General features: G+C 58.1%; 1 protein-coding gene across 1 annotated transcript; it reads left to right on the plus strand.

Moving 5' to 3' along the window:
* Positions 1-4,699: 4,699 nt before the first annotated feature.
* On the plus strand, positions 4,700-13,890 carry DLL4 (delta like canonical Notch ligand 4). The gene is made up of 11 exons (XM_043471513.1): positions 4,700-5,121; positions 5,226-5,495; positions 5,989-6,046; positions 6,828-7,091; positions 7,490-7,550; positions 7,637-7,767; positions 9,229-9,398; positions 9,582-9,801; positions 10,968-11,670; positions 12,165-12,273; positions 12,808-13,890. Exons 1-11 carry the CDS (start codon positions 5,056-5,058, stop codon positions 12,811-12,813), a joined length of 2,058 nt encoding a protein of 685 aa, XP_043327448.1. The 5' UTR covers positions 4,700-5,055; the 3' UTR covers positions 12,814-13,890.
* The last annotated feature ends 1,050 nt before the right edge of the window (positions 13,891-14,940 follow it).

Genomic DNA, 14,940 nt, shown 5'->3' on the forward strand with positions numbered 1-14,940 from the left:
AGCCAGAGCGGGCACTCTGACTCATGTGTAATGGCCTCACCCACTTGGACATCCTTTCCTTGGGACATTTGGGTCATCAGTCATGAGCCATACACCAGCGGACAGCCCAGCCCAGTCTGTGCGCCCTCTTGCTGATGCATGGAGGGCTGAGACTCCTCAATAACCAGGGCTGTTCAGAAGTTGACTTCTCCCAACGCCTCTGCTCCGAAACCCCACTGTGAAGGAGGAAGGGTGAGAGCTTGAGACCTAGGTTGGGCCCTGGCTGGAGGGTCATGTGGTCACGGGCAATCGGTTCTTCCAAACCATCTCTATCCAAACCCATTCTATAAGCTCTAGACTTCTCCTTTCAGTTGAGAACCTTCTCACCCTCTTCTCACAAAAGACCCTCACAGGGCCTTTTCCAGCGGAGGCTGTCCAGTCTCTTTTCCATGCCCCACCTGCCTTCCTTCTCTTTGTTTTCACCCTCTGCTCCTTTGCCTCATCCTTTATAACTGCCTTCACTTCTCCTTTTTTCTATTCTTTTTTCCTGGAACTCATTTGCAAATGCATAATCAGTTGCCCTCCCATCCTTTATCCCCATTGCACAAATAGGAAAACTAAGGTGTAGAACCATAGTTAAACTGCAAGTCCAAGACCACATGGTTGAGAAGTGCCAAGAGCCAGGTCGGTGTCACGCTTCTTTACCCCACTCAGGCAGAGGTCGAGGAGAGGCCCACTCCACCTCAACCCTCCCGGGCTCTGTCATGGAGATTCTTCAGAACCCAGTGGCTATCAGCGCACGTGTCCCAGGTGCTAACCTTTCCTCCTTCTCACAGGGGCTCTCACATCTTATCATCAGCCACTACATTGTCTTCCCCCTGTGAAGCCCCCAAATAAGTCTTGAAGGCCACCACCAAGTCATCATCTTCCTCTCTCCTCCACCAGCTTCAGGCCTGTCCTATGGGAAACCCGCTCTGTCCCGCGGGAAAGACCCAGAGCAGGCAGTTCCTCGTCGGGACTCCAGAGAGAGGTGACCAAGGCCCCGCGGGGCGCCGCCTGCCGAGCGGGAATCCCGGCCCTAACCGCTGGCGCCCCTCGAGGGGAGGGGCGAGGGCGGAGGTGGTTCTGCGGCGGCATCTGTCCCAGGCGGGCGGGAAGCTGCTGCATTAAATTGTAAAATCGATTTATTGACCGGCAGGTGCGAGCAGCGGCAGATGGAGAGTAGCGCTGCTGGGGCGCATCTGCGGGGAGCGGCGGCATCGATCCCGGCCCCCCTCCGAAACCCGTCGGTCCTGGTCCTTTCACGTCGGTTCGCTCCCAACTGCAGGGCCAAGGTCCGCGAAATTGCGGCGCCTGAGCGGCTAGGGTAGCTCGGCCCCCCTCCCCCACCCGCCGCCTGGCCTCGGGGCTCGGGCTGCGCCCCCACGGCTGCCAGGCCCTGCCAGCCCCACTGCCCCAGTTGGCACGCGGCGGGCCGGGCTGACGCGTGGCAGCGCCCTGCGGCAGATGAGGCACGCGCCGGCCTCATTTCAATGTGAATGGATCGAATGGAGCAGCCATGTGGCAGCAACAGTTTGCAAATCTCCCCGCCTTCTGTGCAGCTCCCCGGCCGCCGCTCCCTGCACGTGGCCCCTTCTCCGCAGCCACCGCAGCGGCGCCCCTCAAGGCTTAAGCGCCCCGCCCAAGCCAGACTAGTTCCCCGACCCCTGGACCCTCTCGGCGGGCGTTGTCCCCCGCCCCTGTCGCGCTCCTACCTGGGCGCAGGTCTTCCCGCAGAGAAGGCTGTCCCGGGGGTGGGTGTGCAAGACGGCGCTGGAAGCCGGGACGACGCGCCGCCCCCTCCCACCGGGTGGGGGCGCGAAGGCTACCGAGTAGGGGAGGGGGCCTGAGGCTCTCCTCGGTCCCAGTCGCACCCTAATCACTGGGGGTCAGCTTGGGGGCAAGGCTTCAAGACAACTTTGCCCCCTCCGGGCCCCAGGTGCGGGTCTTGCCTGCTGGGGTCACTGTGTACAGCGGCCAAACGGAGAGGACAGCAGAAGCCAAAGGTTCCTGGGGTGGAGGCTGTGGGCCTTGCCTGAAGCCAGGCCTCGACCCTCCTTGGGCTCCAGACGTTGGGCAGTGTTGTGGATGCTGATGGGGATGAGGAGCCGTGGACCCTCGAAGGCCCCAGTCAGTCCGAGGAAGCCCAGGTCCCTGGGGCCTTGCTTCCATGCCCCCTCTCCAGAGCGTGGCCCAGCATCTGCAGAGGAGCAGGGTCCACACACATGCTCGTGGGCCCCACCCCACTGTGATTTTCCTCCTCTGACACCCTCACAGCCTCTTGCTCCTGAGAGCCCCCAGGACACGTTTTGGGCTACAAGTTCCAAGTGGGAGGAAAGTGGAGGAGCCCCAGTTGCAAAGTCTTCACATTTTTATTTCTTGCCCACAAAGCCACCCGCCATTGCTCAGCAAATGTGAGCAAAGCTGGACCCTAGCAGACTGGAGTGGGTATTTAGGGCCAAAGACCACGTCCTAGAGTCCTAGGGGAGTAAATGAACTTCTGGGACAGCACCCCTTAGCAAACTGGTGCTTCCAGAATGCCTTTTGATGAGGAAGATAATTTAACCCTTATATTTCTTGGATCCCTTGCAAGAATTCTTGACTCTGAGGATAATGATGATGTTTGTGTTTGGTCCTTGACTGTTTGAAAGTGCTTTTAGGCGCATTAGTCCGGATGTGTAGAGGGATGGAGAGTGTTCTTCCAATACTGAGCAAGATGTCTCCGGTGGGACTGGATGTTTCCCTTGAGTGTCAGGCTAGAGCCAGAGCCAGAAAAGGAGTCAGGTTTTTGGTTTTGTTTGTTTGTTTTTCTTATTAATGAACTCTCATGCCAGGATTTTTGGGTTGAAAAGGACAGAACTAGATAGGGCTGGATACCACCTCAGAGGAAAGTGAGGGGCACTCTTTGGCACCCTAGGCAGGACTAAGGGACCCGTAGGGTATGGGCGGAGAACCCACTTGTCAAGATCGCTGGGAGGCCAACCCCGGGCTCCCCCTCCCTCGGGCCTGGGGACTCCGCCTGTCCATAACCTACATTAACTCTGGAGCGCAGCCTGGGCCCATCTGCCGGCCCCCGCCCCACCTCGGTTCCCCACGCCAACCCGCTCGCGCCAGATGGTGGCTGGGAGGGGTGGCCGTGCGTGGGGGACCCCGGAGCCCGTCTCCTCACCTCGCCCCTCCCCCAACCCACGCTCCCAACCTCTTGTTTCTCATCCTTCTCCCCCAATCCTGACTACCACCCTCAAGTTTAAAAAAAAAAAAAAATCAGATCATTCTCGATCTGGGCAGCTGTTGGGCTCTGCGCCGTGCCCCCGCCCAAGACTCCCCCGGGCCCGCGCCGCGTCCCTGCTCCCCCCGCACCGATCTTATCGCCCGACGACAGCCATAGCTGTGCGGGCGGGCTGACAGCTGAAGCCACAGGGCCCCGCCGCCCTCAGCGTCGCAGAGGGAGAGCTCTCCCGCACCCCCCGACACTGGGAGAAGCCGGCCCTCCGGGGTCTAAAGCCTCCGGGGATCACGCCGGTTCCGGGAAAGCAGCTGCACTGCCGCCGCTCTGAGAAGTGGGGCCACCCAGGGAAGACGCGAAGGCAAGACGGGGGGAAGCCGCCTGAAACTCAAACGAGTCCGCGCGCTTCCAGTTCCAACCTACATGCCACCCAAGGAGAAGAGGACCCGGGTCTGCCGGACCTCGGCCCCTCACCTGGACTCTGGTGGCTTGAGCCAACTCTGAAGCCAGGAGAGTTCCTCCCTGCCCCAACGGAGCGACAGGACGCGGGGGCCGGGGCTTGAGGCTGTTGGGGTGGGGGGAGAATGTGGGCACTGGAGCTGAAGCTAAACTCAGGTGAGAAGAGGCGCTGAAAGCGGAACCAGACCCCTATTACCATACAGCTGAGGACGCTCCCCCCTTCTTCTATGTTGAGGACCACGCCCCCTTACCCCCAGCACGGGGACCACGCGTCTTGGGACTGGCACGCGCCGAGCCCAGGCGGGAAGCAGAAGGGAGGAGGCACGCGCTGGGCACGCCCCCTACAACTGGGGAGGGAAATGCCCACCAGGTGGAGGAGCCGAGCCCCTGAGCCTTGGACGCTCGGCCCCTCGCCTAGTCTGCACTGGCCACAGAGATGTTAATGCGTCCGCTGGCTTCCCTGCTGCGCAGGGTGGTGGTAGGGTGCGCGGGCAGGTGGACGCTCACAGGTTGGGGGCCGACGACGTCAGGGCTCCCGAAGCTCCGGGAGGGTGAAGGAGATCCGAGTCCTTCAGCGCTGGTTTCGCTTTCTGAGCTTAAGTTCCCTTTACCTGCTCGAGGGCTGCAGGTAACTAACGCCGGCCGTGGACACACCGCCCACGGGGACTCCCCAGTGTCTCCGCCCCTACTACCATCCGGGAACCATTAGCTCATCTTTCGCCCCATTCCCTCTGGTCCTCCCCCTAGTCCTCCCGAAGCCAGTGTCTCCTCCTGCAACCCCGTAATCGCGGAGCACTGGTCACCTCGGCACGCTCTGAGCTGAGGGACCCAGGAGCTGAGTGAGAACGGCCCAGAGGGGCGGGGACCTGTGCTTGACTGGCTGGCTGGGAGGGGGGAAGGCGGGGGCGGAGGCCCCTCCGGGCGGCGCTGGAACTGTAGCAGCTAGAGGCCCGAGGGGAGGGGAGAGTGACCACGAGTCTGAGTGACAGGCGGGTGAAGAGAGGAGCCAATATATATAAGGAAAGCTCGGGAGAGCGCAGGTTTCAGTAGCGGCGCTGAGCGCGGTCAGTGAACGCGAGGCCAAGAGCCGCAGCTCAAGTCTCCTCAGTGCCGCGTACCCGGACACTAGCCTGCTTACAGCACCAGGATTAACCCGAGGACACGTCCTCAGAGCGGCTGCCACCCAGCCGCCCTCACCTGGATTACCTACCGCGGCAGTTGGAGCGCAGTTAGCGCGAAGGAGAGGCGGAAGGAAAGCCCCGAGCGGAGCCTGGCTTTTCAGGGACCCCTCCGGCGGTGGGACGCACGGAAAGCTTCCTAGCCCGCGGGTGGAGAGAGCGACGCCCCAGGGGATGGCAGTCGCGTCTCGTCGCGCCTCGGGCTGGGCGCTACTGCTGCTGGTGGCACTTTGGCAGCAGGTAACGTCCCCACCACTCCCTCCCACCGCGCCCGGGGCCTGAGCCCCGGGCGTCCACCGAGCTGACCGCTCCCCTTCTTCCTTCTCTTGGTCCCTGTGCAATAGCCCGCGGCCGGCTCCGGAGTCTTCCAGTTGCAGCTGCAGGAGTTTGCCAACGAGCGCGGCGTACTAGCCAGCGGGCGGCCGTGCGAACCCGGCTGCCGAACCTTCTTCCGCGTCTGCCTTAAGCACTTCCAGGCGGTCGTCTCTCCCGGGCCCTGCACCTTCGGCAGCGTCTCCACGCCTGTGCTGGGCACCAACTCCTTCGCCGTCGGAGACGACAGTAGCGGCGGGGGACGCAACCCCCTCCAACTACCCTTCAATTTCACCTGGCCGGTGAGTACAGCGTTGGGCGCATTGGGAGGTCACGAGAGAAGGGGGCTCCGTGGGAACAAACCCTCTCTCTAGATTTCCTCACTCCCTCCAAAAAAAAGAGGGGGGGGCACCCTTTTCTGATCCTTCTTTCCGACTCTTTCCTGGGACCTCACCCTCCTGTAGGCTCTCACCAGTCTATCTCTTCCCAGTTCTACGCCCATTCTTCTCCTAGATCTTGGGGTACGATTTTCATCACCTGCCACCCCGGCTACTCCTCACGTCCGAAAGACTCTCCCGTATATTACCCCTTCCTTCAACTCTCCTCCTACCCGGGATTCTCTCGCCTTCCCTGGTCGCGCGCGCTGCTGAGCGCAGACCCGTTATGTTGACCCGGGTGCTGTAACTGTATCCTGCAATTAGATTAATTAAACCGGCTGCCGAAAGGCACCCCCACCATCCCTTGTTCATCTCGCCATCTCTCCGTCTTCCCCCGCCCCCTCCTTTCTGTTCCCAGGGTACCTTCTCACTCATTATTGAAGCTTGGCACGCACCAGGAGATGACCTGCGGCCAGGTGAGTAGCTCGCTTCGCGGCCACAGGGGGGCGACACGGCGCAGCGCCGAAAGAGTTAATCAATAGGCGGGGGAAGTGCAGGGTGGGGGGTGGGGGGCAGGACGCTCAGCTAGGCCGGGAGCTGCGCCCCGCGCTGGACGCTCGGATTCCGCCCGCTGCCTGGACTCTGAGCACAATTGCGTTTCCTGCGGGTTATTTTTGGCGTGGGAACGCGGGGAGCACGGCGGTGAGAAAGGCCGAAGCTGCCAGCGCCGCTGACGGGCCCCTTCCTGTATTTTACACCTTTCGCGAATTCCGCTCCTTTGGAAAGGGAATAATGGCTTTGGGATGTTGTTCTGACACAGAGGAAAAGGATATTTCAGCAGCACAACAATTCTCACTTTGAAAAGGAAAAAGAAAAGCATTACCCATCTTTGAGGGCAGAACCCCTGAATGGGCACCAGAGGACCCTTTGCTCCCAAGGTCCTCAAAGGCCTGGAGAACTTTTCTTTTTTTTTTTTTTTCTTTTATCCCCTCATTTTGACCTCTTTTCCTCTTTCCCCTGCCTATCTGCCTCCAGAACACTGGGATATCTTAACATCCTTCTATTGTCCCCTTTTTGAATGGTATCAGGCCCTCTGCACATGCACATACAGAGCAGCTAAGCAATGGGACCCTTGGGTTCCTCTGGCCTGTGCTTGCTGGCAGGTGGGGGTCATCTGGACAACTGGTTTGACCCAGCAGTTGCTGGCACTCTTGGGGACTGGCTGCCCTTCCTTGACCCGGCCCTCTGCCCCTTCAGAGGCCTTGCCACCAGACGCGCTCATCAGCAAGATCGCCATCCAGGGCTCCCTAGCTGTGGGCCAGAACTGGTTACTGGATGAGCAGACCAGCCCTCTCACAAGGCTGCGCTACTCTTACCGGGTCATCTGCAGTGACAACTACTATGGGGACAGCTGCTCACGTCTATGCAAGAAGCGCAATGACCACTTCGGCCACTACGTGTGTCAGCCAGATGGCAGCCTGTCTTGCTTGCCCGGCTGGACTGGGGAGTACTGCGAACAGCGTAAGCAGCCAAGCTCCCACCTGCCTGGAGGGGGGTCCCCGGAACAAACACAGTGGCATCTTGTTGTCTGCAGTCTGCCTCCCTTGGAGAGCAGTCTGGGCTGTCCACTAACTGGGCCTCAGGAACAGCTGGGGATGCTTAGGACGGGCTTGGACTCTGCCCTCTCTCTTCTTAGCGTTCCTCCCCATCATGCTAAGTCCACAAAGACCCCGTTATTGCACTGGATTCTCCTTCCCTGTACCATTATTTCTCTTTAAGTCATCCATGGCTCCCTTGGGAGGCCAGGAGTGGGAAATGAGCCCAGGAGAGCTGGGGGCACCCCCAGGGCAGGAGAGGGAGAGTAGGACTTCAGAGTCATTGGCATCCTGCCCTCACCCAGCCCTGTTTTCTTTCCTCAGCTATCTGTCTTTCTGGCTGTCATGAACAGAACGGCTACTGCAGCAAGCCTGCAGAGTGCATGTGAGTAGGGGACCGGAAGCTGTGAGGGGGGAGCCATCCCTTGGCCAGGCCCTCACCTCACCCCCAGCTTGTCTTTTGTTCTACAGCTGCCGCCCTGGCTGGCAGGGCCGCCTGTGCAACGAATGCATCCCCCACAATGGCTGTCGCCATGGCACCTGCAGCACCCCCTGGCAATGCACTTGTGATGAGGGCTGGGGAGGCCTGTTCTGTGACCAAGGTGAGTCAGGGCAGAGAGAGGGGGTGGGCTGGGGGTGGAAACCAGAGCTGTCACCTGGACCTTTCTACTTGATGACTGCTGAACTTTCCCATTATCCTTCAAGGAGTTTGGGACTTGGAAGGATCTTAACAACTGGCTTAACATGAGCTGGTGGGTCCTTCTTCCTCGGGTGCTAGGGAGAGAGGGTGGCTGGAGAAGCCAGGAGGGTGACAAGTTGGCAGCCTGAAGGTGGCCTCATAAATTCCAACAAGGCCAGAGAGAGGGGTGCCGGGCTCAGTTCCTCTTTCTACCTTGTAGTTACCTATTAACCCCCTAAGTGTTTGCTTACCTGCGAGGGCTGTTTGAGCAGCTCTCCCCTAAACAGCTGTCTGGTGGGGTGTGCCCACGGGCTGCCCCGAGGCTGTGGGTGCGGGGGACCTCTGGGCGGAGTGACATCTAACCGCCTTCTCGGTGGGGCAGAAACAGCCTCCCTTGTTCTCCCCGGTAGCACTTGCCAGGCAGCTGCCTGAGCCCACAGTCTTCCTGGTGTTCAGGGGGCCGGTCACTCTTCTGGCTGTACGGGGGTCTGCCAGCCCCAGTGATGGGGGAGGGAGCCTTTTCTCCTTCATCCTCATAGCCAGCTGCAGCGCGTTCCTCCCATTTTCAGGGTCAAATGGGGTGGCTGCTGCCATGGAGACACCAGCATAGGCCTGGGTAGGGTGGGCAGGACGCTTGCCAGGATAGAAAGAACTTGCCTGGGCCCTGACTTGCTGGCAACAAGGGGCTTGGAATTCAGCCCTTGTATTCTTTGTGCATGTGTGTGTGTATCACTTTGTCCCCCCTCCACTCCCCTCAAACACGCACACACAAACTTGGTTCCTGCCATGTCTCTTTCCTCTCCCCACATTTGCTCCCAGGTGACACAGTCATATACTCGTCTTATTCAAACATAGCCCTTACAGTCCCTGTATTTGCACTGTCTGGTTCTCCCTCCCTGTCCTCTCCGAATAAGAAAACAAAGACTTATATTTCAAAATACCCCCGTAACACATTCCGCTTTTGAAAAAAGCCTGGTAACCACCTATCGTGGCTCTAGCCTTCCCTCTACTCTTTCCACCTATTGAAATTGCAGCCCTCTTCCAGGCTTACCTCAGCTGCCCCTCCTCCATGAAACCTTTTCTGACTTCCTCCTCAACATGTGGCCTTGCTGTCCCCTCCTCTTCCTTACCTTTATGTGTTTGTGAGCTTACCTGCAGGAAGGTGTCCAACTGTGTTTTTTCAATTTTGATTGATTGCCCTCCTCAGATGTGGTTCTAGATGCTTCGATATACATGATTTCATTGAGAGAAGAATAAGGGTATTTGGACCTGGAAGACTGGGTTGAAGTGCCAGGTCCAACCATGGACAGTGAACTTGCACTCCATGGAGCCTGGAGGTGGAGACCATTTTTTGGCTCTGCTCAGTCGGTTCCTGTCTCCACAGATCTCAACTACTGCACCCACCATTCCCCGTGCAAGAATGGGGCCACGTGCTCCAACAGCGGGCAGCGGAGCTATACCTGCACCTGTCGCCCAGGCTACACTGGCGTAGACTGCGAGCTGGAGCTCAGCGAGTGTGATAGCAACCCCTGTCGCAACGGAGGCAGCTGTAAGGTGAGGCCTAGGCCAGCCCAGAAAGGCAGAGCTCTGGCCAGGTGGTACCCGGGCATCCCCACCCCAGGCGGCCAGTGAATGTGCAGCCATGGGCAGGCACTATGGGCAGGTGGGAGCTAGGTCCCAGCCATGAATCCCTGCTCCCCAGGGTTTGACTTTGGCCCCTTTATGCTCTCATTTCAGGACCAGGAGGACGGCTACCACTGCCTGTGTCCCCCGGGTTACTATGGCCTGCACTGCGAACATAGCACCTTGAGTTGTGCTGACTCCCCGTGCTTCAATGGGGGCTCCTGTCGGGAGCGCAACCAGGGGACCAGCTACGCCTGTGAATGCCCCCCCAACTTCACTGGCTCCAACTGTGAGAAGAAAGTGGACAGGTGTACCAGCAACCCATGTGCCAATGGTGCGTCCTGTTGTCTTGCTAACCTGATGGATCGGCCCTGGGGCCAAGAAAGCTTCCTGGTGAGGGAGGGTCACAAGAGGAGGAGAGAGGCCTTGTGTGTCATTCTGGGCAGGCTGAGATGGATCTGCATCTACTCTGGATGCTGAAGAGCTTGGTTGATCATCTGGGTGGCTTTGGAAGAAGAGCAGGTTAGCAGTAAGGTGCAGGCCATTGGAGAGGAAGCGGTATGCACACTGCCTGGCTTCCATTCCTATTCCCATGTCCTGACCTAGCTGGGGTGGCCTCTGACCCTCCCCAAGAAGTCCTGGCTCGAGAAAGGGACTTTGAAGGCCTCATGTCCCTCCTTGAAGGAGGCTAAGCAGGTGAGGGCCCGGCTCATGGAGGCCTCACCTTGCCCCATGGCTATGGGGAACCCATAACCTTAAGGTGTCTGGAATGTTCAACATTTTGGGGGGCACCAAGTATGTTGTCTTTGTTCTTTGTCTCCTTGGTCTACTGGTGACCATCTGGGAGACAGGCAGACAGGACTGTGCAGGGGAGAAGGCTGGAGAGGGACCGGAAGGGCTGAGATGGAATCTGCTCTCTGACTAGTCACTAGTTAACTCCCTGGAGCCACAGTTTCTTCATCACCAAGTGGGAAAATGTACTACCCGTCCTCTGTCTTTCATGTGGTTGTGACGCTTAAGTGAAATGATAATACATTTATTTGAGCATTTACTATACACAAGGCATGGGCTCGTGCCTTCATGCATTATTTTACCTAACCTTCAAAAGACAACCTATAGCATTCTTCTCTAGTTTAACATATGAGGAAACTGAGGCTTAGAAATAAAATAAAGCAACAGGTGCCAGATCCTCAGTTAGAGAGAAACAGCTCAGATTCAAACCCAAGCATATCTGCTTGATTTTACTGTAAAGCTCTGTAAGCAGCCAATTGTTTTTATACATGAGCCCACTGAGGCGTAGAGGACCAGGGTCATCCTCAACTCGGGGTCTCCTGACTCTTCATGCAAAGAACTCTGTAGCGGGATCTGTACACGCTGGCTGTGTCCTGGAGGCAGGAGGACCTGAGCTGGGAGCTGGTTCCTGGGATGGGGCACCCTCTGCTCCAGGGAGCGGGTGGGTTTCCTGGAGATGGCTGACTTGTGGCCCGTGTGTACCCACAGGGGGCCAGTGCCTGAACCGAGGTCCAAACCGCATGTGCCGCTGCCGTCCTGGATTCACTGGCGTCCACTGTGAGATCAACATCAGCGACTGTGCCCGCAGCCCTTGTGTCCATGGTGGCACGTGCCACGACCTGGAGAATGGGTTCGTGTGCACCTGTCCGGCCGGCTTCTCTGGCCGGCGCTGCGAGGTGCGGATGCCTGTCGAAGCCTGTGCCTCAGGACCCTGCTTCAACGGGGCCACATGCTACACCAGCCTCCCTCCTGACAACTTCGTCTGCAACTGCCCCTATGGCTTCATGGGCAGCCGCTGCGAGTTCCCCATGAGCATGCCCCCCAGCTTCCCCTGGGTGGCCGTGTCCCTGGGCGTGGGGCTGGTGGTGGTGCTCGTGTTGCTGTGCATGGTGGCGGTGGCAGTGCGGCAGCTGCGGCTCAGGCGGCCCGACGGCGGCAGCAGGGAGGCCATGAACAACTTGTCGGACTTCCAGAAGGACAACCTGATCCCCACCGCCCAGCTCAAGAACACAAACCAGAAGAAGGAGCTGGAAGTAGACTGTGGCCTGGACAAGTCCAACTGTGGCAAACAGCAGAACCACACATTGGACTATAATCTGGCCCCAGGGCTCCTGGGGCGGGGGATCCTGCCCGGGAAGTATTCCCACAGTGATAAGAGCTTAGGGGAGAAGGCGCCACTGCGGATACACAGGTAAGCAGCACCTGGAGGCCCAGGGGCTTCCCGGGGACACACCTACAGTCCTGCCTAGGCTCCCCCAGGACAGGTGGGAGGCTGGCCCCAGGCCCCTGACTGCTTTTAAGCAAACAGGGGCTCTTGCCACTGACAGGCTACAAATCCAGTAAGATTTCTTCCAGGCTCCTTTTATCCCTCCTTCCCATTCACTCATTCATTCATTCACAAATGTCAAATGTCCACACTATGTCACTTGTGACTCCAGTTTCCCCCCAGCATGGCTTGCCTCCAGTGGCAAACTGGCCTTTTCTGGACCTGAGACCCTCTGTGGCTCTCTCAAGGCCTGTTCCCAACTGCCTACCAGGCTAGCACTGGGTATCCCCAATCCCTGTGTCTTCTCCCGGAGCCACCTTGGCCAGTTCCCTTTGGCTCTCCAGGGTCCAGCTTAGCGCCCCACCTCCTCCAGCCCTCTGCTCATCTCTCCCTCACCGGCGTGTCTTGTGTTCCCTCAGTGAAAAGCCAGAGTGTCGGATATCAGCCATATGCTCCCCCAGGGACTCCATGTACCAGTCTGTGTGTTTGATATCAGAAGAGAGGAATGAATGTGTCATTGCCACAGAGGTGAGTGATGGGCCCGCCTTCCCTTATAGCATGTGCCCTCCTGCCTTTAGGGAATGAGAAAGTGGCCTGGTTACTCTAGACCCCAGGGGCTGCTCCTGAAGGGTGGGTCGGAACCCCTCCTTGGCAGGCCTGGTTCAGTGGCCCTTGGATCTCTGCTGGCCTCGTTGCCACAGAGGGTGTGAAACAGGAGCCGCGGTGGTGAGCCAGCCCGGTCTCTTCCTGCTGTGTTAATGCTGGGCTGGGCGGCCATGGCACCTGGCCAGCTCCCGGGAGCTGCTTCCCAGCTGCTGGTGGGTGAGGGTGGTTGCCTTGGGCCCCTCCTGCCCCTACTCACTGGCTTCCTTCACTGACCCCGTCATGGGCACAGACTTCCAGGCATGGGTATGTGTTGGACCGAAAGACCAGGAGGGCTGCCCCACCTCCTCTTCACCCCACCTGCCTCACTGGCTTCTCCCAGGGAGGCCCAGGGCAGCCGTGGAGGGGGTGCTGGTACCCCAGGGTAACCCACTTTCTCACTTTCCACGTGCCCCCCAGGTATAAGGCAGGAGCCTCCCCAGGACATTCCAGCTCCACCCCAGCAGCTGGACCTTCCTTCTGCATTGTTTACATTGCATCCTGGATGGGACATTTTAAATATGCAACGTGCTGCTCTCAGGAGGAAGAGGGAATGGCATGAACTGGACAGACTGTGAACCTGCCAAGAGATGCAGTACCCTTCCACATCTTTGGGTGTCTGTCTGGCATCAGATTGGTAGCCACACCAGCCAGGGGAACAGAGGAGAGGAGAGGTGCCACTTGGACCCACCCTGCCAGCAGTGGCCTTCAGAGGGCTCCTTGGGGCTCCAGCCTATTTTCCAGAGGGAGGGGCAGTGGTCCCGTGGGGCCTGGAGATGCTCTGGCTTCCACTGGCATCTGTGTTTCCAAAAGTGCCTTGGCCCGGGCTCCATGGCGACAGCTGGGTCCAAATCAGAGAGGAGAAAGGAGGCCAGTAAGGGCAGGGCCCTCCGCCAGCCGGGAAGCCACCTGGTGCAGCTCTTGGCAGGAGTGTCCCTGCAGGTGAGGTGAGCTCCCGGAGCGGAGAGGAGGAGCACTTTCTGCCCCATGCTTCCAACGACTGCATGTGGGCCTTGCTCCTGACACCACCCCATCTCTCCCTGCCCTGGGCTCTCTGGATAAGGATATTGGTAAGCCTTCCCTGGCTTCCACAGCCTCTGGCCCTGGATGCCTCAGGCTCCTGTGAGCAGATTGGGGAGGGCCTGCCCCTCTTCCCAGCCAGGGGCACCAGGCCTAACTGGGGAGCTCCAGGCAGAGATGATGGAAATTCTGGTGAGGGAGAAATTGGGTGCTGTGGACACCCAGATCCTTCCCTCCTTGAAGCCCATTCCAACGGCCTCGAGCCTGGGCTCTGCCCACACCCACTACTGCCCCCGGACTACCCTTGAAGCCGATCTTCAGAAATCAATAATATGAGTTTTTATTTTTTTTTGTAGTTTATTTTGGAGTCTAGTATTTCAATAATTTAAGAATCAGAAGCACTGACCTTTCTACATTTTATAACATTATTTTGTATATAATGTGTATTTATAATATGGAACAAATGTGTACAGGAATTTATTACTTCTTGGGTCCTGTCTTTGTGATGACAGAGTGGGAATCCTTCTGACTCCCCTTCTCATGTTTCTGCTGGCTTCCCCCCACCTCCCCCGCAGAACTCCCGGGACCTGTGCATGCACTTGGGATTGGCCTGCTGTGCTCCAGGCCCTTGTCCTCTTCTAGTCCTTGGGGAACTTGGCTTCACCCATCTAGTCCCCAGCCTGGGCCAGCCTTCTCTGCATGATGGCTTGAGGTTGGCTGCAGCCCCCTCTTGCTCCCACCATTCCTTGGGGGATATGCCCCTGACCTGATTCTACCACTCTTTTCTCTCTTAGTCTGAAAAGGCTTATGGACACCCTAGTCAGCCTGGGAGATACAGGAATTCATGGGAAGGAGACAATCCAGCCAGTCTTCCTCTCTTCAGAAGGAGTCTCTCGTCAGAGCACCGGGTCTCTGAACCACGATAATGTCTGGGCCCTTCTTCCTGCTGCTGCAGGGTTTTAGATGGACTGGCACTCTGCTCTTTTTTAAGCCTTAGCCAGGCACTGGTCTTTGTGCCAGGGGATTTGCCTTGGGTCTGTCCTCCTTGCAGCTGGGCAAGAGAGCTGGCGCACTGCGCCTGTTCTGCCTGGAGCTTCTAGAGTTTACTGAAGACTGTAGAGAGGGGATGAGGAAGAGGAGGGAGGCTTCCTTGAGTCCGGGTTTCTCTGGCTGAGGCACTATTTTTTTGACGGAGTTTCCAGTCTCAACTTCATCGCTAGCTTCCTCTAAGGCTCAAGATGGTCCCTAGAGTGCCACAGTCTTCTCTCTACAGCCACAAACATATCCCTGGAGGCCAAGTGATGAAAAATGAGCCACCGACAAAAAGCTGAGCAGATGCTCCTAGCTCTCAGGCTGTCCAGTAAAGCAAAATAGACCCAGCAGATGCTCCCAGTGGAGACCAAGTACATGCAGCGCTTCTTGCTTCCCTTGTCCTCCTTCTCCCTGACACACACAGCATACTCACCCCTAATCTGGGTACTTATGCCTGATACAAGGGAGCGAGAGACCGAGGCTCGTCCACACTCACCCAAG

The sequence above is a fragment of the Cervus canadensis genome, chromosome 6, assembly GCF_019320065.1.
Source record: "Cervus canadensis isolate Bull #8, Minnesota chromosome 6, ASM1932006v1, whole genome shotgun sequence".
In the NCBI taxonomy this organism is placed as follows: domain Eukaryota; kingdom Metazoa; phylum Chordata; class Mammalia; order Artiodactyla; family Cervidae; genus Cervus; species Cervus canadensis.